This window comes from Branchiostoma floridae, chromosome 13, assembly GCF_000003815.2.
Source record: "Branchiostoma floridae strain S238N-H82 chromosome 13, Bfl_VNyyK, whole genome shotgun sequence".
Classification (NCBI taxonomy): Eukaryota; Metazoa; Chordata; class Leptocardii; order Amphioxiformes; family Branchiostomatidae; genus Branchiostoma; species Branchiostoma floridae.
Genome location: NC_049991.1, coordinates 2,300,287 through 2,324,490, shown reverse-complemented (window position 1 = coordinate 2,324,490; position 24,204 = coordinate 2,300,287). Strand labels below are relative to the sequence as shown.

The 24,204-nt window shown below is 40.1% G+C and overlaps 2 protein-coding genes across 2 annotated transcripts in view; one reads left to right on the top strand and one right to left on the bottom strand.

Moving 5' to 3' along the window:
• Positions 1-1,194: 1,194 nt before the first annotated feature.
• LOC118428914 (acidic phospholipase A2 PA4-like) lies at positions 1,195-6,406 on the top strand. The gene is made up of 5 exons (XM_035839202.1): positions 1,195-1,309; positions 2,612-2,654; positions 4,048-4,167; positions 4,936-5,075; positions 6,207-6,406. Exons 1-5 carry the CDS (start codon positions 1,271-1,273, stop codon positions 6,309-6,311), a joined length of 447 nt encoding a protein of 148 aa, XP_035695095.1. The 5' UTR covers positions 1,195-1,270; the 3' UTR covers positions 6,312-6,406.
• Positions 6,407-7,342: 936 nt separating this feature from the next.
• The window catches only part of LOC118429321 (ATPase family AAA domain-containing protein 5-like), a 17,345-nt gene continuing 483 nt past the window's right edge, over positions 7,343-24,204 (bottom strand). The window contains exons 2-18 of the mRNA XM_035839803.1: positions 23,826-24,150; positions 22,517-22,670; positions 21,747-22,041; positions 20,863-21,016; positions 19,864-20,319; positions 19,120-19,305; positions 17,790-17,989; positions 17,023-17,170; positions 15,928-16,107; positions 14,838-14,959; positions 14,172-14,265; positions 13,415-13,479; positions 13,001-13,186; positions 11,145-11,519; positions 9,761-10,560; positions 8,515-8,673; positions 7,343-7,627 (exon numbers count right to left, since the gene is read on the bottom strand). Of these exons, the coding sequence (XP_035695696.1) occupies positions 7,552-7,627; positions 8,515-8,673; positions 9,761-10,560; positions 11,145-11,519; positions 13,001-13,186; positions 13,415-13,479; positions 14,172-14,265; positions 14,838-14,959; positions 15,928-16,107; positions 17,023-17,170; positions 17,790-17,989; positions 19,120-19,305; positions 19,864-20,319; positions 20,863-21,016; positions 21,747-22,041; positions 22,517-22,670; positions 23,826-24,150 (3,975 nt within the window). The 3' untranslated portion in view covers positions 7,343-7,551. The remainder of the gene's footprint in view (positions 7,628-8,514; positions 8,674-9,760; positions 10,561-11,144; positions 11,520-13,000; positions 13,187-13,414; positions 13,480-14,171; positions 14,266-14,837; positions 14,960-15,927; positions 16,108-17,022; positions 17,171-17,789; positions 17,990-19,119; positions 19,306-19,863; positions 20,320-20,862; positions 21,017-21,746; positions 22,042-22,516; positions 22,671-23,825; positions 24,151-24,204) is intronic.

Below are 24,204 nucleotides of genomic sequence, written 5' to 3'. Positions count from 1 at the left end.
AGGCACTTTACACGACTTTACTCAAGTGAAAAATGAGTCGTCCCTCGGATAGGACGTTAAATGGAGGTCCCGTGTATTGGGAGAGCCATATACCCCATGCACGTTAAAGAACCCCCACACGTGCGATGGTGCGGTGTGCGTTGGTGCAAATCTTTCTGTCGGGAGTTGGTGATTCACTTCAAATCACCCGGATGGAGGCCTGGCGAACCTCTGTCTCGTATCAGCCACATGGTGAATTACATCATTCACCCGGACGGGAGACCTGGCGCATCCCCGTCTTGTACTTAGCCATACGAACGGGTATGTCACCCCGTAAGGGGCGGTATAACCCCGTCGTGTGTAAACATGTGTGAACATGTTTGATCACGTCGACCGATGATGATGATGATGATAACGGCAAATCTTAACGGATGTAGATATTTGTGACATGACAACTTCCGCCAAATACCGCGGAGGATTTTCTTAAAAATCAGACTATCAATTGGGAGTGTAAAGATAATATCATAAGTTGAACATGGGTGAAGTATGAAGAAATATTTGTACACAAAAAAAGAATCAACAAGGGCAGCCACAAGGAGGTCCAAAATCGACCTTCAAATTCGTCTTTGCGAGACCTAACCACATAGCAAATTACATCACCACAATCAATTTATACCTTAAGTTACGCTTACCAAAAATACCCGGAAACACACACACACACACGCACACGCACGCACGCACGCACACACAAACACACGCGCGCGTCATGCGCAACACAATATTTTCATTTTCACGAAGGCACATTGTGTGGAGTTATGTATATACGTACTACAGTCATCCTTGAATCAGAATAGGGCAGGACCAAAGGAGTACATATTAATAATTACGACCACGATCAAAAGGCTGCAATTATGCAGTTCTGATGTATACAAGTTGAAGGCCACGCTTCGCAAGAGGTCGCCCGGGCAGATACGTCGTCAAAGCAGGTGTGTATTCTCGTATATGACTACACATCATATCCGATACAGTGTATAACTGATACCAATAAGGATACTAGTATCTAAACATAGTCGATATAGATCGGAAACAGGCCATATACAAGTATGCTCGGATAGCGGAATATTGATTTTTACAATTTATCGCACAAACACAGATGAGCAAATTCTCACGCGGAACATATTTGTGGGTGCCGCGCACGTAATTCACTTAGTCACGTCCTCCACAAGGAAGATACTGACTTCACAACTTACTTCTTTTCTCCTTTTCTTCGAGCAAGACACATTTTTACACCATGTGGACCGCACTACTGGCTGTTGTCCTTTGTGGAATGGTAAGAAATTTGGAATTTCGTACAAAGAAAATTAGAAGTAGAATCGTGTGATACCGAAGGGAAAGGCAGAGAAGTTGTTACGTTGGTTGTGTTGCCATATGGCGGGAGAGGTAATCTGTTTCAATACTAGTATTGTAAGATCTATACAACAAATGTATGCGTATTTTACCTTAAAGGTGGGTTCACACATGCGTATATATTCAAGTCCGTTTGAGGTTCGTATGAAGCTCTTAGTCTCTACCAGGCTCCACAAGTCGCGGGAAAAATAGTAAAAATTAGACAAATATGGAAACATAACATGCCAGATGTGTTAGCTGATCAAGAAAGTATGGTTAGCGACCCAGCTAACTCGTCTGACGTGTTACCTGTTAACGTTTGTCCAATTTCTATTATTTTTCCAACGACCTGTGGGGCCTGGTGGAGGTAAACACTCCCATGCGCGCCTCATACGGACTAAAAATATATACGCACGTGTGACCCCACCTTTACAAAGCGTTATATACACGACATACATGTATCTAACTGAATAGATGTCATAAAGTATTAGGGGTAACCCATGTAACATCAATTCTAATAATTTCATAGGGTGTCATAATAACGCCACATGAGAAAATATGCTATTTATTAATAGATAGATGAATCTAAAGTGATTTAAAGAGATGTACTAATGCAGTATCCGTAATCCTGAGTTATATAATTACACTTAAGATATTTAGGTGTTCAAGACAATGTTGAGACGGCATTTATTTATATATGGCGGTTTTATGGTACCTGGTGGAATTATGAGAGTGATGTGAGAGGGCAATTAAAGTGTTAGAGAAATACATTGAATACGCTTGATTTTGCATATTTTTAACGATTCTAGAGGATCTTTGATTAGATTGATATATTCTAATGTAATAATTCGGTCGAGAATTTATGTTAAAACGTCAAAAAGTGCGATTTGGGACATCCGATGGCGAATGCAAGTTGTAACTCTAAAAAAAAATGCATAAAACAAACACTTAAATCCACATGATCATTGGCACTGCTATTCAGGCTGCTTTGAAGCGAAGAAATTTACTATCGTAGGTTGTCAAAAGATTCTACTTAGCACTCTGTCGTATCTGTGCCCTCACTTAGGTGAAGGATAAGAAAGGGTTCAAGGGCGCTGTTGTAAAAAGACGAAGTCCTGTTCCAGAACACCAGAGTACGTAAACAGACCGTATCCCATTTACCAAGTTTAGCTTCAATAGCAATGTGTAGGACAGAATTTGTTTCTTTACGGTTTTAGATTAACGTAAAATTATGTTTGTTTTTTAGGCGTCAGCCGCACCACAAACAAAGTTCGCAATCAACTACCCAGGTAAGTCATTCGCAAATGTCTAACAATTATAAACAGCCGTTTTTTTTTTCTGTCACAATAGTTGCTGTAACGTTATAATCTTTTCCGTTATGATTTCATAGTTTTTATTCCAAACAACCATATTTTTTTCATACACTTTATTGTTTTACTTACAATATTCATTTTATTGAGATTTACCACATTTGTAGAAGGATTGACATAACAGGTGACTATCACCTTTTCAATATGTCAACCCGGAGACCAGACTGTAAGGTTTGAGCCACTCACACCGGGAAGGACCCCTAATCTTTTTGATAAGTGTGGTGGGTTCTTTAACGTTCTCGAGGTGTGACTCTCCTCAAACACGGGACCCCAAGTTAAGGCCACAGCAAGTAAATTTGATGGATGACATCAGCGCGCGCCTGATTTTAGAAAAAAACATGATTTTTTTTTTCTGCAGGGATGGTCAACATGACGATAAAGTACCAAAATTAGCAAATATATATTGTGTTGTAGCCTAATACATTTGTACTTGTACTTGTAGAAGTGACACTTGCGTGGTACCCAGGACTGTAGTTGTAGAAATGAAACTTATTGAATACCAATATGGAAGCTATGAGTGTGGTTACCAACTTTGTTGGTGATGCCAGTCTACCACACTAGTGTCACTTTTACCACACCAGTACATGTCTTAAATACAGGAATGAATGCCCTGTTGGCTCCGATACCAAGTTTTGTCCCTTTAATTCTTTTTACAACAGTCATCACAAATTTATGGTGCCTATTTTTGAAAAGGTAGCCATCTTGTTTTTTTTCACCCATCTTGTTTTTTTTCGCCCTATCTCACTATTTTTGCAGTCTGCAAAGGATGTCATCCATAAAATTTACTTGCTGTGGCCTAACGTCATATCCGAGGGACGGCCCTAGCCGAAGCTACGTACTCAAATCACCTGGGTGAAGTGAGGAAAGTCGTGTTTGTGCCTCTCCCAAGGGCTCAAAACCTGGGTCAAACACCCTGTCGTTTATACGCAACACGATCTCGAACAAACTGATAGTTCTTTTGTTTATCTGCTACTTAAAGGATCGGCTTTACTGGCATCTGATATAAATTCCCAAATTCTCTCCATAACTCAATCATATTTATTCGAAACAAAACGATTTTAAAATTGCTTTTTGACTATCCTTATCATTTTCTATTGGTAACATAAGTTTATCCGTCCGTTTCTTTTTAGAATTAGGCGTTCCCGTACCCGTTTCATCTTTTTTGTCCTATGTTGTGTTGTTATTTTGTCTAGTGGTGTCTTTAATATAAGGCTGTGTGCTTGAGTGGGGGCACCACTATGTTTTGTATTGTATTAATGTTGCAATTAAAAAAAAAATTTAAAAAAAACTGTCAGTTGTTCGTATTTTTCAGGCACCCTGTGGTGTGGTACCGGCACCCCTAACGCGGACCCGTACGAGCCCCAGCTCGGCAACCCTCCGACTGTGGACCGCTGTTGTCTCGCACACTACCTCTGCCCGGACTACATCCCCGGTAGGTGACAGAATTCTATCAAAACTTTTTCAACAGTTCTACGTTAATGACAGATGCCTGTAGTACCGTACGAAAAAGGGTTAAAGTTAGATAAGTAAGGTCGGTGCTTCCTGAACAGTTTGTGTTGGAATTTCACCACAATCCACCCAAATTTATTTACGGGTGGATCAAAAGCGACTTCTAGCAATAGCTGAAATTACTGCAGCCAATTACTATTACTATCAATTAAAGTAAGTATCAATTACTACCTCGCGCAGCTGCAAAAATTGCGTAGATCGCTAGAGGCCTTCCTTGACACGTGTAGTTGCTCTTTGATGCTGTGTCGTAAACGATGGCATTGCAGATTCGCTTTTACCAACGCGGAAAATGGAGGTATTATATACCTTTTGGCTCTATTTGCGGGCATATGTGCATGCGTATCCGCAGCTATAACGTATTGGACCCTTTGGATGATGATATGGGTTGCGATGATATTTGGTATGTGAGAAGCTATTGAGGATTTGGTGGTCCTGGTAGATTTGGGGCATCCTGGTAGTTGATAGCATTGTAGTAACAAAACAATTGGTTCATAGCATTGCAGTAACAAAACATGTTTTTTTTTTTTCATCTTTTGTCATGACCATATGGCACTGACGTTTTGCTGGCAGGTAGCTTTTGATGTAAGGATGTTTAGGTCCCCTTATTACAATGTGCATCCAGTCGTACTGTCAGCTTAATTATTCGTTTCCACTCACTTACCGTCCCATTCTCTACATATTTTTCCTCAAGCTTGGACCAACAAATATGGCATGACCAACATGCGCCCCCACACCGTCACCAGTTGCGACTGCGGCCGTACCCTGTACGCTTGTCTCCAGGATGAGTATTACGACTCTAGAGACCCGGCCGTGCAAAAGGCAGCTGAAGAGGTAACATCGACTATCATAATTCCACCAGGTGCCATAATACCGCCACGTAAAGAAACGTTAGTATAGAGGTCTTCCCAAGATTGTCTTGAATACCGAACGTTAAATATCGTAAATTTAACACATTATAGATATTTAGGTGTTGAAGACAATCGTGAGAAGGCCTCTATAACAATGTTTTTTGAGGTGGCGGTATAATGGCACCTGGTGGAATTATGCGAATGTATGTTAAATTAAATTTCATCTATCTGCAACTTATCACTAACAAGTTACATGACATCAATGGATTGTTATAGTAATATTGTGGTGGCTAGACTTAGGAAATTGAAATTTAGGCAACATCTCTATCCAGTTTTGGGTTTCATATTGTTTGTGTGGAATTTGACACTATTATACACATTTCAATCTTTTCTCATTCTACTCGTCAAGGTTCAACTGATGGATACATGCAAAACATATACAGTGCACCACAAGTTTATAACGATTTGATAGTCTCTTCTAGAAGTGTTTTCTTTTCTTTTGGGAAAGCTAATTCCCACTTTTCAACATGGGCCCAGGTAATCTAATGCTACGAGAGGGAGTTTTGCTACTTCTAAAATAGCCTGGTTACCAACCCCCAGCCCGATCTCAAGTATCTATCGTGCAGGGGTCTGGCCGTATGGGAAAGGAACTCTTCTCAATTTTGCCCCCTAATAAATAATAGTGGGCAAAAAACTCCACCAATAGAACAGCACAGGATCAGCAGGAGGTACTACACCCCTGCCATGATTGGTTAAACACCCCCAACTGTACTTTTTCAATCCATAACAGTGACCACTAAGTACCTGATTCGCTACTGTGATAGCCTGCTGACCAACTGTGGTGTGTTGTAGCTGGCTACCTGTGGTGTGAGTGGTCATCAATCCTAGGTTCTCCTCCCTCTGATCAAGGGCCTTCCGAGAACCTTTCTACAGCCATCCTGCCAGACCCTAACACGATATATTTTTATGTTGGGGTATGGTATCCAGGCTACATCTAAAATTACCCCTCCTAATATTAAAGTTGAAAATTCTAAAAATCCTAAACGCCGGCCCTCCTAGAAGTCTTTAAACAACTTGATATTGTCCTGAATTCTTTATTTTTTTCTCTTTGTAGGTTGGTTACCTGTTCAGCAATGTTATGGGTGCCTGTTTCGAGTGGGAGGGAACAGATGGGGAACAGGCTGTTCCTGCCTACCTTCCTCTCTGGTCTACCAAGTAAAACTTGTGAGAGAAAAAAGGAAGAAACCTTGTGACAGAAGAAAAATGGTCATGCCAAAATAAATACTTCACTGCACGTGATTTTTGTGGTTCATTGCAATGATTGTGTTCTTGAGGAAAGTTTAAACTTTTATTTTTTTTAACACAACCTATCAAAATCTAAAGACAGAAATGGATGGTGAGGCCTAGTGAATGAAGTCGATTCTATGCACTACATGTATGTGAAGGAGGACAAATAAGTGAGTGAGAACAATTAACATAAAAAAACAGAATTACTAGTACATTTAATCACTTTAATTTCCTGTAATTACATATGCACAACACTAATTCATACAAGAACACAAATCGTTTCACATCAAGTTTTTGGAAAGATGATATGATGTTAGACCAGACATTTTAACCCAATACTACATGTAATTAATTTTTTTGAAAATCAGTTAACATCGCGTTGTTTGGCAGTGTCCATTAGCTAAAATGTAAAAACTTCCAAAATTTTGCCATGTTGCACACAATCCATAAAATTACTTCCTCCAACAGTAATGCATCAGGTTGCTTCACTCGGTGTATTCCAAACAATCTTCATATAGAGAAAATAGATTAATACAATATATTCAAAGTTGGTAGGTAATACACTCAAAACCATCACGAAATGTCAATTTATTCAAATCTCTAAAATATCAAAAAGTGTGCAAAACCATTTGCTATTATAGGCCATGTTGATTTCATTATATGGAGGCCATCCTCTGGGAACCCAAAACTGATGCGGGCTTGGGAAAAAAAAAAAGCCCCCCCCCCCCCCCCCCCCCCCAGTTGTCTTCATTATGAAGTCTAAGTGATCAGAAAGGTTGAACAGAGGACTTAACATTGAATATGGTATACCAAACAATAGAGAATTGTTGAATTGAATCGTGCAATTGGCATTCTATTACATTAGTGTGCGTTTCCTATATTCTTGGCAAGATAGACATACATTGTATATTATTTTGCTTATTTTGCAATTACTTTGTACAATTTACATGTGCGAATTTTTTTGCGAAGATGTCATCCATATAATCAAATCAACATGGCCCTACCGATGACCAGGGATGACATTCATATCTTAGTTTATTCAAAAGCAAGTACCTTTCTTTGTACAGCTACAGGTAAAGTTACACAAGTAAGAATCAGTAAAAACAATCTTCGCACAATCACATTAGTCTTACCCTCATGTCTTAATTTACATTCACTTCTTGATCCCATCTTCAAAATTCCTGAGAGAGAGCATTCAGGACGGAGGGTTTAAGTGACAACCCATTGTTATTCAGGTAGTGTAGAAACCTGAGAAGAGAAAAGACAAAAGCTTTTAAAAGTCAATGTTTGAAATATCACTTGTTCAGCTAGCCATAACTGAGAGGTCTATTGTTATTGTTGATGGTGGGCCGACTACTCTCTCTTCACAGCCAGGCGCTGAATTGTGAGGAGCTTAGGCCTAGGAAAAAAAATGTTGTGTTTCCTGTTTCCCTACCTTCCCTAGAAAAACCTGCCTACCCTAGACTTTTTTTTTGGGTGGACAGTGGGGTCACATAGCTTCCAGTTAGAACTGTTATTCAGCCTGCTCCCTACTGAAGTAAAAACGCTGCTTGTCCTATCTAATGAAGGGTAAATGTGTCTATTATGCACAAAATTACAGTTTGACATTGAAAGAGAAGTGTCCTCATGCATTTCAGTTTACTTTCTTCAACTGTATTGTAATATGTGTCACTAGAGTTTTGGCCAGCCTAAAAAAATTACACGAAAAAAAAAGAAGATAATCCCTACCTACCGACCCTAATTTTTTCAGGACTGAAACAGGAAACACAACATTTTTTTTTCCTAGGCCTTACTATTAGCTTAATTGCAAGTGTCTGCAATGGCAGCCTATTCACAGCACCTAGTTACCTCAATACAACAGTAATTGCCCCAGTTGTGGCCATCGAACTGTAGGAATATGAATCACTCACACCAGAAGGAGCCCTACTCATTTCCATAAGTGTGGTGGGTTCTTTTATATGCTTTCCTTTAACATGGGACCTTGGTTGAACATTTCATCCAACAGATGTCCTTAACTGAAGCTGAATAAATCAAATCAAATCAAACTGAAGCTAGGTACTCATTTTCACTGCTCTGCTTACTTACAATGCTACCCCTTGCAACTTAAAAAAAACCCCTAGAAGTTGAATTCGTACCTTCTTTTGAGTTTGGAAGCTTCCCTGAGTTTCTCGGTGAGACAGATGGAGCGTAGGGTGGGGAGATAGTCCAGTGCGACGGCCCTGTGCTGACCATGGGTGAGGTTAGGTAGTGCTGACGCAACTCCATGGACAGTCTGATGCCTTGAGCTGAACATACTGCAATAAAGAAGAAACACTTATAAACAATGCAAAGGGCAGGGAGCAGGGTTGTAGCCAGCACCTGTCCTTCAGTACTTTGAAGGAATTTTGCAGCTGGGGACTGAAAAAAAAATTGCCCATTCCGTCCTCTGTAAAGGACAAAAACTATATCTAAAGTCAGTAAAGATATAAAAAAACTGTCTTCTTGTCTAATTTTTCACCAAATCAGATGAACAGCTTAGTCGACCAGCAAAATCTACACCTCAAAATGCAGGAAATTGGGTTTCAGAGGGTCTAGATTTCAAAATTTTTAAGGGGACTATGCCCCCGGATCCCCTTAGGAACGTTATGCCTTCGGCTCGACATCTCATTCTTTCTGATTCAAAATCGAGGGGACTGAAAATGATTTCAGGCTGGCTACAACCCTGGCAGGGAGTATATAAAATATAGAACTAGATAAGCAGGCTAGGGTTGATTTCTCATTAAAGACTGAAGGCTGTCAATCACAATCACACTTAAGGAAGAAAATTGATAGTAACTGTAAACATACGTGACTGATGAAACTCTTCAACAATTAGCACTTAGCATTTAGTATGGATGATAGTGTAACAATAAGCGGTTTGGCCAATGAGAGAATGGCTGTATGTCATGACATCATTTGCAAATCTACACTTTGATTGACAGGTTTGGGTGGGGGCTAACAGGATTGGTCTATTGGGAACACAGTTTATGAAATGACTATCTGCATGTAATGCTACTTCACCTTTATCCGGCATTTAATTTTCAAAACAGTGCCAGTATTTAGGAATTTTAAGTCGACAGACGGTGGTTTAAAATTTCAATATGTTCAAAATATTGCAGTTTGAAACAACCGTCCCTTGAATTCATATCCCTAAGTACAACGGAAATATGTTACCCCGCAGATAAAGGTGAACTAGTGTTAACCATAAATGCTGAAATTATCATACTCAGGACATTCTGAAAAAGGGGTTCTGGTAGAATTTTCACCATTTTTTTTTTTCCTGCCTTGAGACAGGTGAACTATCCATGTTTTTAAAGAACACCTTGGGAGATTTAGATATTGAGAAAGAAAATCATGACATACCTGAGCTGTGCTTGCGATTCGTCCTGTAGGTTTACCGTCCTCAAGCTAGCTGCATCACCTACGACCGGCAACGTCAGTTCTTCACACAAGTCTTTACTCCCCGAATCTTGTGCATATTCTGATGCTAGCTTTCCTACTGTTCTTGCACACCGCCTCACACTCATCACTTCCACTGCAGCACGAAGCTCCGCCTCCATCTCTGCCGTCCTCCAATCAGATGCCTCCATTTTCCTCACATTGTCAGTCATACCTGACTTGACCTTTGCCCTCCATGCTGATTGGTCAATCTTACAGAACCCTTCCTTCTCAAAGGACTTGCATGCATACAAGTCTAGGAATGACTTGTTTTCTGACAGTTCACAAAAGGATGCAAGTGCTTGGCAAATGAGCTTCTTTTTGAAGATATTTTCTTCTTTTCCTACAACTGTTGAGCTGCCCTGAGAATCATCAACTTCAATGCTACAGTTCGTAGTCCTTCCTTCTGTTACTATTTGCAGAGAGTTCTTGCAATCTTCTGTGGTAGCATCTTTGGGTTGAGAACTTGGCAAATCCTCTGCATCAAACAGTGAACTATCAAGAAGAGAATCCCTTATCCTCTGTTTCCCCCTCTCTTTAGCTCCATCTTGGGATGGTACGTTCTGAAGTACACCTGGGTTGTTACATTTTGGCCTGATCCATGGAGTCGCGGGGAGGGGCAGCAGTTGTTCGATGTTGTAGAACAGGAGGTTTCTGCCCTGCCATTGGCAGCTGGCTGTCAAGCTTATCTGTCGAGCAAGACATCCTTGGTCTGAGCCTTGAGTCTGAAAATAAAAACAGCAGTTATTACACAGACTGAACATGGTTTTTAAAAGGTAGTTTTATTTCAGTTTTTAAGTCAGGCTTCAACTTAGTACAAGTATACTGTTATGTGACTGTGTATTCTTGTTCTTATACATTCTAATATATGGGCCAGGTGCCTGATTTAAATAAATAAATAAATAAAAATACATACTTTGGCCATTATGTGCTCAGACCCCTGGTTGGGCTGGGCCCATGGGTTATAACATCACACAGTGTTGTATTCTTTTAATGTCACATTCACCCAAACAACATAAAATTCCAATTTTTTGACAGCAGCGCAAGCGAAGTGCATTTAAACTGATTTATGGAAGCCAGTGAGATACAAGTAGAAGCCTGCTTAGCACGTACAATACAGACAAAATTCCAAAACACTTGATCAAACATTTTCAAGGCCCTGGTATAACATAAATAGTAAGATACAATCATACAAATGATATCAAACCCCAAAACCTTACACAATTCAATGTAACAGACCATTGGCAACATTAGGGTATTTTATACACAATAGATAAATCATAAATAAAAAACAAAATCTTATTCTTACCTTGAATGTTTCAAGAAGTTGATTCTTGCAGCCTGCAACATTGTGGATTCCAAGAACACTCTCCATACATTGAGAATGCACGTCTACTGTCTCCGGGCTTGTTCCCATGGCAACTGTTTCTATAGCAACCTCCTGGCTTGATGGACAGCTGTCGCACGTGTCATCAGCAGACAGCAGCACCCTGTTACCGAGTGTTGCAGCTGTTTTTCTGCAGCTGAGGAATCCATCGGCATCCATGGCATCCTCATCATCAGGCAGAGGTCCGAGCACCATGGTGGTCTTGTCGCCGGGTTTGACAGAAATGTCGCATGGCTGGCTCTGAGAAGATTCCTCCATTTGTGCAAGTTGTGGAGGGTTTTCTGTGTTTGTGGCAACCTGAAATCAAAGATAAAGAATGAATATCAACAAGATTCTCTGTACAAAAGCAAGTGTTTTATTGCAACAATGTTTCTGTGACCGTCTGTCACCTTCCTCAGGGCAATTCTGACTGGTTCACATTGTACTGCAGCATAGGTGGCGCTGCTTACAGATGTGGTCACAAATGTAAAGTATTTACATGTTCACATAGTCTATGTTGTCGTTTGCAATACGGTAGTAAAAGTAAAGCAACACCTATGTTGCCATTAGGGCTGGATACCGGTTCGGCCGGACCGGTTTTTACCGGTACAACATCCGGGAACCGAGTCCAAAAAACCGAAAGTCGTGAACCGTTTTTTTTGGACCGGAAGGCTGAACAATTTCAAGAAATCTATTGTACTTAGAAATCCTAGTACTCCGGCCATGGAATGGCAAAATAGCCATGAATCAAACTAAATTAGCCTACAATAATTCATATTCATCAATTTGTGTACCTGTCAGCTCAATTTTAGGTCAACATTGACAATGTGCTACGAAAAATCATCAAATTTTACCATGGCATGAGGCCGACCGACGAGGAATTATCGAGTGGAAAATTCCTCAATTCTTGCGGTAAATTTTCACTCAAAATGAAGAATCCGCATCCAGAAAAAATTACCATGGGAAAAACAACATTTCTTTCTTCTTCTGTACGTGTATTCAATCCATTTTTCCAGCTTTGAGGCGATTTGTGCGGTCTTGCAGGAAAAAATTTTAGCGCTCGGCGACAAACAGGCAGCCATCTTGGATTCTCTACTCAAAACATAGCGAGTTCTCGCCAGTTCTCGCCTCAACTCTCGCGAGAGTGCAGTTTAACCTTGCTCGCTAGATGGCGTTGTTTGATTTGCATGTAACATTATAGCCTTGTGTGCAGTGAATTACGTGTAGGATTTTCTCTGAATAAATATAAAACTGCTTTTAATCTCCTCTCTGCTTGGTAGTCACTGACAAAAAGGCATAAAAAGTACACTAATCTGAATATTGGTTTAATAAACTTTATTTAATATATGAATATGATACTATATGATAATATAAGATTACAAAGTAATATATCGACAACTACTATAGAGGATCAGGTTCAGGTTCGGACCTGAACCTAAACCTCTGGACTCGGACCTGAACCTGAACCTGATCAAGCCAAAAGGTATCCAGCCCTAGTTGCCATGCAATGTGAACTAGTCAGAATTGCTCTGAAAAAGGTGACAGACGCTCACCAAAGCATTGGTTGAATAGAACACTTGGTAATAAACAAAGAAATCATGTTATTCTGTAACTTACCAACCTGATGGAATTACCAAACTGATGAAACTATTTGTGGATAAAACGTAAATACTGTTTGCTGATGACGCACTACTGTATAACTAACACAGGGCAATTTTTTTTCCGAAAAATACTCTTCCTGTTTCCTGTAAACAACATCCAAAGTTGAAATTGTGTACCAAAAAGTTGAATTTTGGTACCTTGTGGAGATCTGAAGCCATCTGCTTCTCAATCCTGCCCCCTCCTGACTCAGCCCAGAACTGCAGGGACAACATGGCGTGTCGTATGTCCCCACGGCTCAGGGCCACTGTAGCTTCCACATCGGCTCGCTTGGTGGGGAGGTTCTCCGCTAGACACAACAGCTGCAGGTGGGACGTTACAACAGGCTGCAAGGGGAGGGGGGTAGAATCAGTTTGGATCTTTTGAATACATACTGTTCATACCAGGTTATTGAAACTTCTCACATTGACCTCTTAGACTACATGTATATAAACTTACAAACCTTCTGACTGTAGTCCTAGCACTTTTGTTTGAACCAGGAACACTCTATACCGCGAAATGACTAGTAAATCCACGCAAACTTTAAGTATTTACAGTATTTGGTTACTTCTTACCTGCAAAGGTTGTTTGAAAGTCAGCTCTTCATATCTTCCTTCAAACCTGGCAGGAAAGGTGGTGTCTGAAATGGAAAAGTCAACAAATGAAATGCAACCACATCCCTACATAAGGACCTTGGGTAGAATCTCAGAGCTATGGAATGTGTTTTTACTGGGTCATCACACCCCACTTTTTTTCAAAAGTGTGTTCTTGTTTGTTTTTTCGTGCAGATGTTGATGCTTGAGGCTTACACCTAAGCGTTCTCATACGCAGGCTGCCGGCTTTATGTCACCATCTGAAAAAACGAATGAAATCCTTTACAGCATTTCCAACCTGAGACAATCCTAGGATCGAACTCAGGCCAAGGGATCCATGGAATTAGATCCAAATGTCCAAGCAGCACTTAAGTTTTGTTACCGCTTGCGCTACAGGGACATATCTATGGATTACTTCCATCAACAACAAGTAGCAAGTTAGCACATCTAAATAACTCAAATGTATAACTCCAATCGATGAGGTCTACTTGTTACAAGATGGACTTAACTAGATCTAGCCTTGTATCCACAATAAAAAGTACCAAGTCTCTTGTATTCTCTCTCTCTCTCTCTCTCTCTCTCTCTGTCTCTTTGCAAGAGAGGACACAAGACCAGAGACATGGCAATTAATAGGTTTGGATACAAGGCTAAATTTGAATTGCATAAGACAAAGCTTCTAGAACAAAAATTATCATCATGATCCCACTTTCTGACACCAAATTCCAAAAGCCATACAGACCTGAGGTGGTGAGAATGATGGGCCTCTTTGTGGTCGTCATCAGGGAGTTGATGGCTGTGAGAAATCCTTTGTCGTCTTCAAACACTACATCCACCTGTGGGGAGGGGGGCAAGGGGAAACTTTCACATTGCGGAAACTACACCCTTCAATTGATGCACTAAAAAGGATACGTCTCATGCAGAGTTTCTTCAATGACCGGATATAAAAAGAGTTAGAGAGACAATATATGTGAGAATGTACAATCCCTCCCTAAACAGGAAAAAACGCCTGTCTGTTAAACTTCTGGCACTTGCAATTGGGACCTGCCATTTGGGATCTGGCTCTTTCACCCCTGCGAGATAACATTAGCTTCTGTACTCAAACAACAGGAGCTACTTGGAAAATCAGCATCAACCTTTTCTTCTTATTTTTGTTTCCTACTGGATTATCTAAAATGTCTTCACCTCATTTACATATCAATTCATAGTTTGAGATTGAAGACTTTTCAACAGATCTTGCTCAGTGTTGCTGACGAAAAATAGTGGATGCTGTCAGAAATGTCTGACAAAAATCATTTCCAGTTACTTGTACTTCAAGTACTTGAGTAATTTTTATTTTGTGTATCATATTCCCTGGATATCAACGCGCTGCATTAAAACAATGTAAGAAAAAATGTCAAAACTCTACCTCTTCAAACAGTATGAGTGAAGTCATTGCCCGTGTGGGTTCCTGTGTTGCAGTTGGTTTTGCTTCTGTTTGCTTGTCTGATGACTTCTTGTCACCACTGCCTTTACTGGATCTTCTCTTCTCTGTAGAACAGGAAAAAAAAATTTTCATACAATATTCAGACACCAGTCATCCATTAAACCCTACAATACTGTATGTTGTTCTTGAATCCTACTGAAGTTTGCATTATATCATTTAATTATATGTAACGCTAGTTCACCTTTATCCGCAGGGAAACCAATATTCATTGTGTTTACCAACATGGTATTTAGGGATATCAACTTGACGAACGGAGGTTTCGAGTTGTAATATGTTCAAATATTGTAGTTTGAAACTCTCGTCCGTCGACTTAATATCCCTACATACCCATTTCTGACAGCAGCGGATATAGGTTACCCCGTGGATAAAGGTGAACTAGCATTACATGTATGTGTAATTTTTAAAACAATCTTCAGAAAACAAAGATATATGGTATGCAATGTAAAATGTCATCACTTATGGAAATGGAATGGATATTTTCACATATTGAAAAAAATGATATTGATCCAGTGAAGAGCTCACTGAAGAGCTATTCTTCTACTGGTTGTTACAAAGAAGTCAGATAGTTTGAAGTTTGATTTTTACAGGTTCATTGTACTGGGGAAATTCCCCTAGCCCTTTTCGACAAGAACAATGTACAGTAGACCATAGTTTAATGTCCCATCCTAATACCCCTGTCGCATTATCCACGATCTTCAGGCGTATCGATGGAAGATCGGCCATATTTAAGATCGACATCTAGGGTTGCACGTATTTTTCACCTGAAAAACGTCCCTGTCACATATAAGCCATACTTTGTACCTTGTACAATTTTTGTGCAATAAAGTTATTATTATAAGTGAGGCTTGGGCAATTGAGGTATAAAGACTGCAACCCTTTCGGTAGCATGCAAGACTGTATGAGCGAGTGACAAAGCTAGTTCCAGAGGCAGGGCTGCTAACCACTGTAATATGCATACTACCTTATAATCATATTTAATACCAAGTGAACACAATTTGTGACCAATACCAACCTGACTTCTTTTCTTTCTTGTTTCCTTTTGCATCGGAAGAAGGCCCAAGCTCAAGTGACCTTCTAACTTTCTTGTTTCCAGCTGGGCCTTTGTTGTCTTCTTCCTTCTTACCATCCTCTGACTTCTTGAAGAAGGAGGCAAAGGAGGAAGGCACAGGACCCTTGTTTACTCCTGGTTTGACTGCAAAATATTATCACACATGGGAGTTTTTAAATGCACATGATAAACGATATAACACTAATTAATCATTACCTGTGGCATACTTTATGTCAATTGTTACTTTGCTTTTAAAAACAGGGTTGTCTAGTCGATGGATGGTGGTTTCAAATTGCAACATTTTAAAAATATTTCAGTTTGAAACTGCCATCTGTCAAATTGTAAATCTTACCATTTTTAAAACCCGTGCATATTATTAGAGGTTACAACATGGATAAAGGTGAATTATCATAACAACTTAAAATTATGATAGCTTGCCAGGGCTCAAAATACGTTTCTCTGCATACCTGTACTGGTGCAGGTAACATTGAAAATTACCTGCACCAGACATATTTTACCTGCATCACTCTGAATTTAGGAAGTATGGATCATACTAAAATTGTTCAGGAACCATTGCTATTTTTCTTTTATACTCTATGGGTGGTAACAGTCAATGCAGGTAATAACAATCCATTTACACCTACATTATAGGATATTTATTTATAAAACCCAGCACATTTACCAGTGCAGATTTGGTGCAGGTGGACACCAGAAATACCTGCACAGCTCCAATATTACCTGCACCAACCTGCATATGCAGGTAGTATTTCGAGCCCTGCTTGCATATATTCATACACTATATATCATGTGTACTGTAACAGTTATATTTTCTGTGATGCAAAATTAATGTAATAAACATTAGTACTTATAAGCTGAAGTCCTTTCTGTAACATCACAATCTGTTGCTAATTCGTCCCACCAAAGAGTAAACAGTAGAATTGATTTAAAGATTATATAAAGTAGATATTTTCAGAAAAGACAAAATCTTTACGAGAATGATAGAGCACATTTCATTTCACTGGTAGAGTAAATTAATACTAAATATGAGACAGGTTTTACCCTTCTGTGGTGTGAGGGAGGTTTTGAAGAGGCTTGCTGCCCCGCCCGTCTGTGCTTGTTTGGACACCTGGTGGGACTGGGTGGCCTCCCGCAGCTGTGTCAGCACCTGCTTACCACTCCGCAGGGACGCTGCATTCACCTCAAACACCTGGACAGGTGAAAATCAGTGAATAAATTGTCTATCTACAATCTTTTGTTGTCCATTCCTTTTCTTTATCTAGTATTATGTATCTACATTGTATCTCATTTATTTATGCAGATCTACCACATATGCAGAAGGAATGACATGATAGTTAACTATCACCTTTTTAAGATGTCAACCCCGAGACCAGACTGTAAGGTTTGATCCACTCAGACCGAGATAAGCCCAATCTTTTTAGCTAGTGTGGTGGGTTCTTTAACACACTGAAGGTGTGGTTCTCCTCAAACATGGGACCTCCAGCTTTAAATTCAATCCAAGAAGACGAATCTAACCAAGGTTAGGTACTTGTTTTCTCCCAAGTTAAGTGAGGAAATAGTAGAGAACTTTACTGCACAACAATTGTAGTACACAGTACAATGTATGGCAACAACTATTACACAATAGTTCACATATGATTTTCCCAACAGCACAACACTGGGGCATGTCAGGTATTCAAACCCAGAACCTACAGATTCTTGTTCGACAACCTAAATGACAAGACCACATTACAACCATTTTAGTGATAAGTACAAAAGATGCTAATGAAATGATGCAATCTCTATTGTAAATCTGACTCGACTCGTACCTTGTATCCTAGTTCCTGGGCACAGGCGTACACAGCTGAAGTCTTCCCGATGCCCGTTGGCCCCAGAACCAGCATGGTGTTACAGAGACCATCCTCCTCCTCCTCCTCATTGTAGTCACTGTCTCCGTCATCGCTGATGTCAAAGTCACTGTCATCATCATCCCACCAGTCACCTGATCCCTGAGAACCGGACTTCTTGGCTGGGATGGACAAACAGACATCTATCTATAGAGCAGCTGGCTACATGAATATTTCACCCTAATTAAAAGTTTTATCTAGGCTGGGTACCATCCGGGTAGTAGTTTGCTCCTATGTTTGCTTCTGCTACCCGTCTGGAGACCTGTATATTCAAACCTTCTGGTGGTGACATCAATTAATGAGCAAATTAAGGAATGGGTTCTTGAGTGCCTGTTTGATGACAACAGGCCCCCTGCAAACGAATTGAGGGTTCTTTTGGGTGTTGAAACGCCTGTTCGAAGGAGCACTTGAACCCATTCCTTAATTCGCTCACGTTTATGAACAAATCAGCGCCCTCGTCTAAAATTTGGAAGATTCCAGACGTTAACGTGGTCAAGGCTCCCAGATGAAACAGCAGAAAAGCGACTGTATATAGCATATAATTATGACAGAGGGAGAAACGACGACTGTGTATATAGTGTATAATAAACTAATTAACTCCGAACTACTTTCCGGATGGTACCCAGGCTAGGTTTTATATTAAAAAAGATCAAATTCATGCTACTTTGTGAGCTACATATAAAAAAGGTAAAGTTGACATCCATTGAGGTGAAGCATGATGCTTATTCAAGTAGTGCAATATGGCCTTGCTATGGCTTGCCTATTTTTGCGGGGCACCCCTACTCTTCTCGATAAGTGTGTTAGGTTCTTTTATTTGCTGATATTTGACACTTGAGGCTTATGCCTGAAGCTTCCTTATACAAGGGGCTGTCAGCTTTACATCACCATCCGAAATTGGCGAAAGCAATTTCTTACAACTTTTCCGAGCTGAACTGACCTCAGGTCCGTGGATCCAAAGAATTTGATCCAGATGGCCAAGCAGCAGGGCGGTGTTACCGCTTGTGCCATAGAAACATGCTACATACTATGAGAAATATTTCCCTTACACCGTTCATTTGGTGCTCATATCAGCTCACACTCTCAGCACAACCCTAGCTTTATCTTACCGCTATCAAATCATTGATACAAATATTGTGATTACACTGTACATTTTGTTTGCCATCATTTTTGTACTTAGCTGCTAGCACTGCTACTCTGCCAGTCATAATGCAAAGGACAGGGCTATATGACATGGTAGCCCCAGCAAACTTACCTGCATTTTTCTGTGCTTTCTTTTGTTTCTTCATTTCTTTCATCATCCGTCTCATCTCCTTGTCTGCTCTGATCTTCCAGTCGTGTAGCCAGCCCCTGAGTTTCTTCATGGCACCCGTGTTCCCGATAACTTCTGAGGAACTTCTGGGTTGGTACTTGTCCGTCCACAGTGAATCCTGGATGCCATCTTCAGAATGAAATAAGAGTTGTACATAATCGGTGACTGTGCGAAACAATAATTTCATTCTTGTCATTATCAGATGAACTGGCTGTCTCCAGGACCCGTCCCTTTGTCCCAGGATGGAAATTTACTTGTTGGGACGGAAAAAAAATATTACTCTATCCGTCCTGAAAACCTGAACACAGAAACAATGCAAGGATGACAGAATTAGCAAATAGAAGTTTTGAAAACACTTCAATACTGAATAAGGCAATACAAGGTGAGTTAAGACAAAAATCTACTGACCCAAAACCCAATTTCAATGGCCAAAAATTTAAATGACATATTTCTACATGTATGCAATTATACTTGTAGCAAGGAAATTCTTTTATTTTTCAGTAAAAAAAAAACAGTTGAAGCATTTTTTACCGTAAGTCCAAGGAGTTATGAGAAGTCCTCTTCCAAATGGCTACATTTACATGATTTTCTTATCATTAAGTCCGCCTAGAAGCCCAATATCTTTCCACATTTACCCAATGGAAAAACACCCATGTAAAAATTGCACTTGCCCGATCAAGAACATACCTTGGTTTGTGTCACCACTTTCTGTTGGTGCCTCTTCTACAACTTTTACTTCCTCTTCACTGTCTTCTTTCTTTTCCTCTTCCTGTTTCTTTGAGGCCCTTCTACTACTCCTCCTTGGTTCTTCCTTCTCTTCACTTGGGCTAGCATTTCTCTTCGTTCGACCACTTCTTCTTCTGCCCCCCTCCCCATCTGATGGTTGGAGTGTGTTCGACTCTTGACCTTTACTTCTGTCGGCCATCTTGGATTTCCTACTCAGTCGCCCCCGTTTTCTTGACTCCTGACCTTCTGGGCTGTTCCTTTGACCTTCAGAGTCTTCCTCTGTGGTTTTCCTCTTCTTGCTATTGTGATCTTGACCTTCTGTGACCTCTGAAAGCTTCCTCTTGTTGCTTTTCTTGTCTTGCACAGCTGGCGGCTCAGTGCTTGTCACTGGTTGACTGACAGTAGTTTGTGAGGGATCTGTCAAATAAAGAGCGGCCATCTTTTAGAAACAAAACATTTTGATAAACTTTAAATACAATATACTTATATTAATACTGTTCTTGCTCATACTTCTTGAAGTGTGACCAGTAATTGCGAAAAAATAACTACTCAACTGAAGATTCACTTTTAAACCCTTTAAAAAGTTTTCCAGAAAATAACCCCATAAGGCATAACCAATAGAGAATAGGTAGGTTTAAAGGTAGTCCAATAGCCTTTTTGAGGCAGTTAGTTGTTATCCAAGTTGTGTTTTGGGCACGGTATTTCAAAGCGGCGTCCAACCCTCTCCTTCCACAGACTTTTACCTCCCAGAAAGAAGTCAGGTACATATTTTTACACCCGGGTGGAGTGAGGAAAGTGCCTTTTTCTAATGGCATAAGTTTGGTAGCATAACAGGATTCAAACCCAGGTCTAATTAGTATTGTTTTCCTAAAAAAGACATAGGTAATTTTGTCATGTCAGATAACAAATAGCAGACAGAAAATGTCACAGTATACAATCCTTTTGTTAGACTTTACATACCTTGTTTCTGATGCTCGTGACCTTGGTGTTCCATGTATCTGGACCTGTACCGCTTGTAGACTCTCCTGACAGGCACCCCAGGACAGCAGGTGCCTATGTCTGCCACCAGACTCTTACACACAGCATGGGGTAGGGGAGGGACTGGGGTTCTAGGCTGGAAAAGTTACCAAAAGATGCAGGTGTCAACAATCAGTGCTCCCAATGAAGTCATTCGTAGCTTTGCAATAATGACAGCTCAGAGATGGTATTTGACCAGTCTTGACTTTATCAATCTTTCTCAAGAATCTTCTTCAGTGATTTTGATGAAGGTTAGACATCCAGGTAATATTATAAGATATGGCAAAAAGAAGAGTCACTGATGGAACGTATTGGATGGTTTCTGAAACGTTTGACTGTTTCCAAAATAAAATCTATTTGCTTGAGTAACTGCTTTTTGGCAAATCAGTTTGACATTGAAAGATACTTAGTGTCCTCATGCATTTCAGTTTACTTCGTGTTTAACTGTATTGTAATATGTCACACTGAAGTTTTAAAAAACTATAAAAAAAAAAAGATAATCCCTACCTACCGACCCAATTTTTTCAGGACTGAAACAGTAAACACAACATTTTTTTTCCTAGGCCTTAACGCTAATTCACCTTTATTTGCAGGGTAACCTATATCCGTTGTTCCTAAAAACAGGATATCTACATGCAGGGAATCACGTTGATGGACGGCGTTTTTAAATTTTTTTTTTCTCAATATAATGTAGTTTAAGACCACAGTCTGTAGACTTGATTGTTTTTAATACAACGGATAAAGGTTACCCCGCAAATAAAGGTGAACTAGCGTTTTCTTTTAGAAAGTCCCCACCAAGTAGAACGGACTATAGTTGTTAAACTTACCTCTTTCTGCAGTATATCTTTGTATGCACATGTTGTAACTGCTCCTAGATGCAGACCATCCTTCCGAACCTTGCCTTCAAAATTCCAATCGCTCTGGAGTTCCACTGTTGGAATGCTTCCTTCTTTGGGTTGCGGTAAGTTCCAGAAATCCAGATGTCCATCAGGGATGTCCGTGTCCCTCTGCTGGACATGGCTGACCGTTGGGAAGGGTGGGTAGGCGTAGGCTAAGGCCTGAGCCGCACTGACCGTGATCTGTTTCCTAAGTCTGTCTGGAATACCACTCATCAAGAAATTCCTGGGAAGTTAGAGAAACAATAGCAGAGTTAGACAAGTCCATGGCATCTGCCCAATTTGAATACCATGCGCAATGATGATTATAAAAAAAGGAATATTGGAATTTTCTTCAATATTATGATGGCTTGATTGTACACAAGGCTTTTCTCTTTCTGACGACCTCAATTGTTTTTGGTGAAAAAATGTGTTCAATGGGCTTTATCCTATGTGAAAGTGTGCAATTTTCTGCATTATGTTTGACATGAAAGTCATTGGTCTTGTAGCTGAAGAGATATCCTCTCACCCCATATGTACTTATTTTGCTTCAGAATATTTCATTAGAAGAGGCTATCGTTACACTTGAAGGGGTGTGTAGCCTCCAATTTAAACCCGAAATATAAACTGGGGTAAGCCCCCGTACAAGCTTCTGTACCATTTTTAAAAGCTCAATTAATCACGAATATGATAATATGCACCAAAACAAAAGAAGCACACACCTGCGTGCTGCAAAAGTGGCCTCATCCATGGAGCTCTCAGACCCCGACCCTCTGCTGTCTTCATCCAGGATGGTAAGAGGACTGGATCTTCCACTCTTTGTGACATTCTTACCAAATGTGCTGAAAATTGCAGCCACCTTTCTTGGAGAACCCACTACAATGCCAAAAATATGTGAGGTAATTGTTACTACTTTTGAAAGCTTCAGCAAAATAGCAGAAATACAAGATTTTAATAATGGACTGAACACTAAGTTGCATTGAAGATTTGATAACAATACATGAGTCTCCTTTGTCCCAATTTTTTTGTTATTCTTGAATAAAAAAATATATGATGTAATTGTTGCTACTTTTGAATGTTTCAGCAAAAAAAAGCAGAAAATTTAGATTTGTTTATATTGACTGAATACGGAAATATGTTGAAAGTTTTGATAACAATGCATGCTCAATTTCACAATTTTTGTTATTCCACAATTTTTCTACTTTCATTTAAAATACAATACTTAACTAGAAAGGCAACATTTTTGAAAAAAATGCAGGATGTTTGCTAAGGGAAAAGAAAGGAAAAATCGCAAGAAAAGAAATAACTAGTAGAAAGGCAACGAGGCATTGGCAAGCCCCCTCCCCACACGGACCGTCCGACCGACCGTAACGCCCAGCACGTCTTTTGAGTGCAAGAAAAAAAATTGAAAAAGGCGTGTAAAACAAACGATGCCCTGTTCGCAAGATGAAAACGTTGTAAATACAAGATACATATCTAAAATGGGGAATAAAAAAAGTGACCCTGCGGGACTCGATCCTGCGGCCTTCAGCGTGTGAGGCCGTATCACTCCCCACTTTGCTACGTGGTTTGACATGATTCTGCACCGATTTTTTATACCTTATAAGTCTTATAACGTTATGTTGCTCAAGGTGGCCCGGCCGATTTAAATCCTGTGCGTTCATTGGTTTAATCGATGACAAGCATAGAGTTTCGGCCGATCGAAAAGCTGTATTTCACAGCCAAAGGCTTTGTCATTGAAGTGTTTTCATTGGATCCCGGTTTGAGCAAGCGTTTTGCTGATAGGTTCACATGTGACGTATCCCCAAGGAAAGCCCTTTTGTGGCCAATCAAAAAGCTGGAAACGTAGAGAGCTTGGTACAGCCCCAGCTTTTCCTGCGTTTTGGTAGAATATCTGCAGGAAAACTATATGTTTGCTGCTTCCGCAAACATAATGAGTGAAAAAAGTTCCACATTTGATGTTGATACATCGCAGCATTTCACCACAAGATAATATAAAATTAAAAGACAAAACTCAAGACATTGTCTTACCTGCTTTCTTAGGGGAAGCAACTTTCTTCTTTCCCAGCACATCAAGAAATGAGCGTAGTGGCTTGCCGTCTTTTCCAACCTTGGGTGCCTCTTTCTTGGCAGTCTCCACTGCTTTCTTCCGTTTCAAAGCCTCTTCTTTGGCTGTCCCTTTTCTTGCTGTTTCCTCTGTTATTTCCACAACTTCTGGGCTCTTTGGCTTTGCTGCTTGCCTCTTGGGTCTGGTCACTTTGGGTTGCCGAAGCTTCTCTGGTTTTGTTTTTGCTTTACCGCTCTTCTGTGCCTTTGCTTTCTGAACAAGCTCTTGAGCTTTGGTTACCTTTGCATTCTAAAGGGATACAAAAACAACGCCTTTTTTAAAAATTCTAACATTTAGTTATGG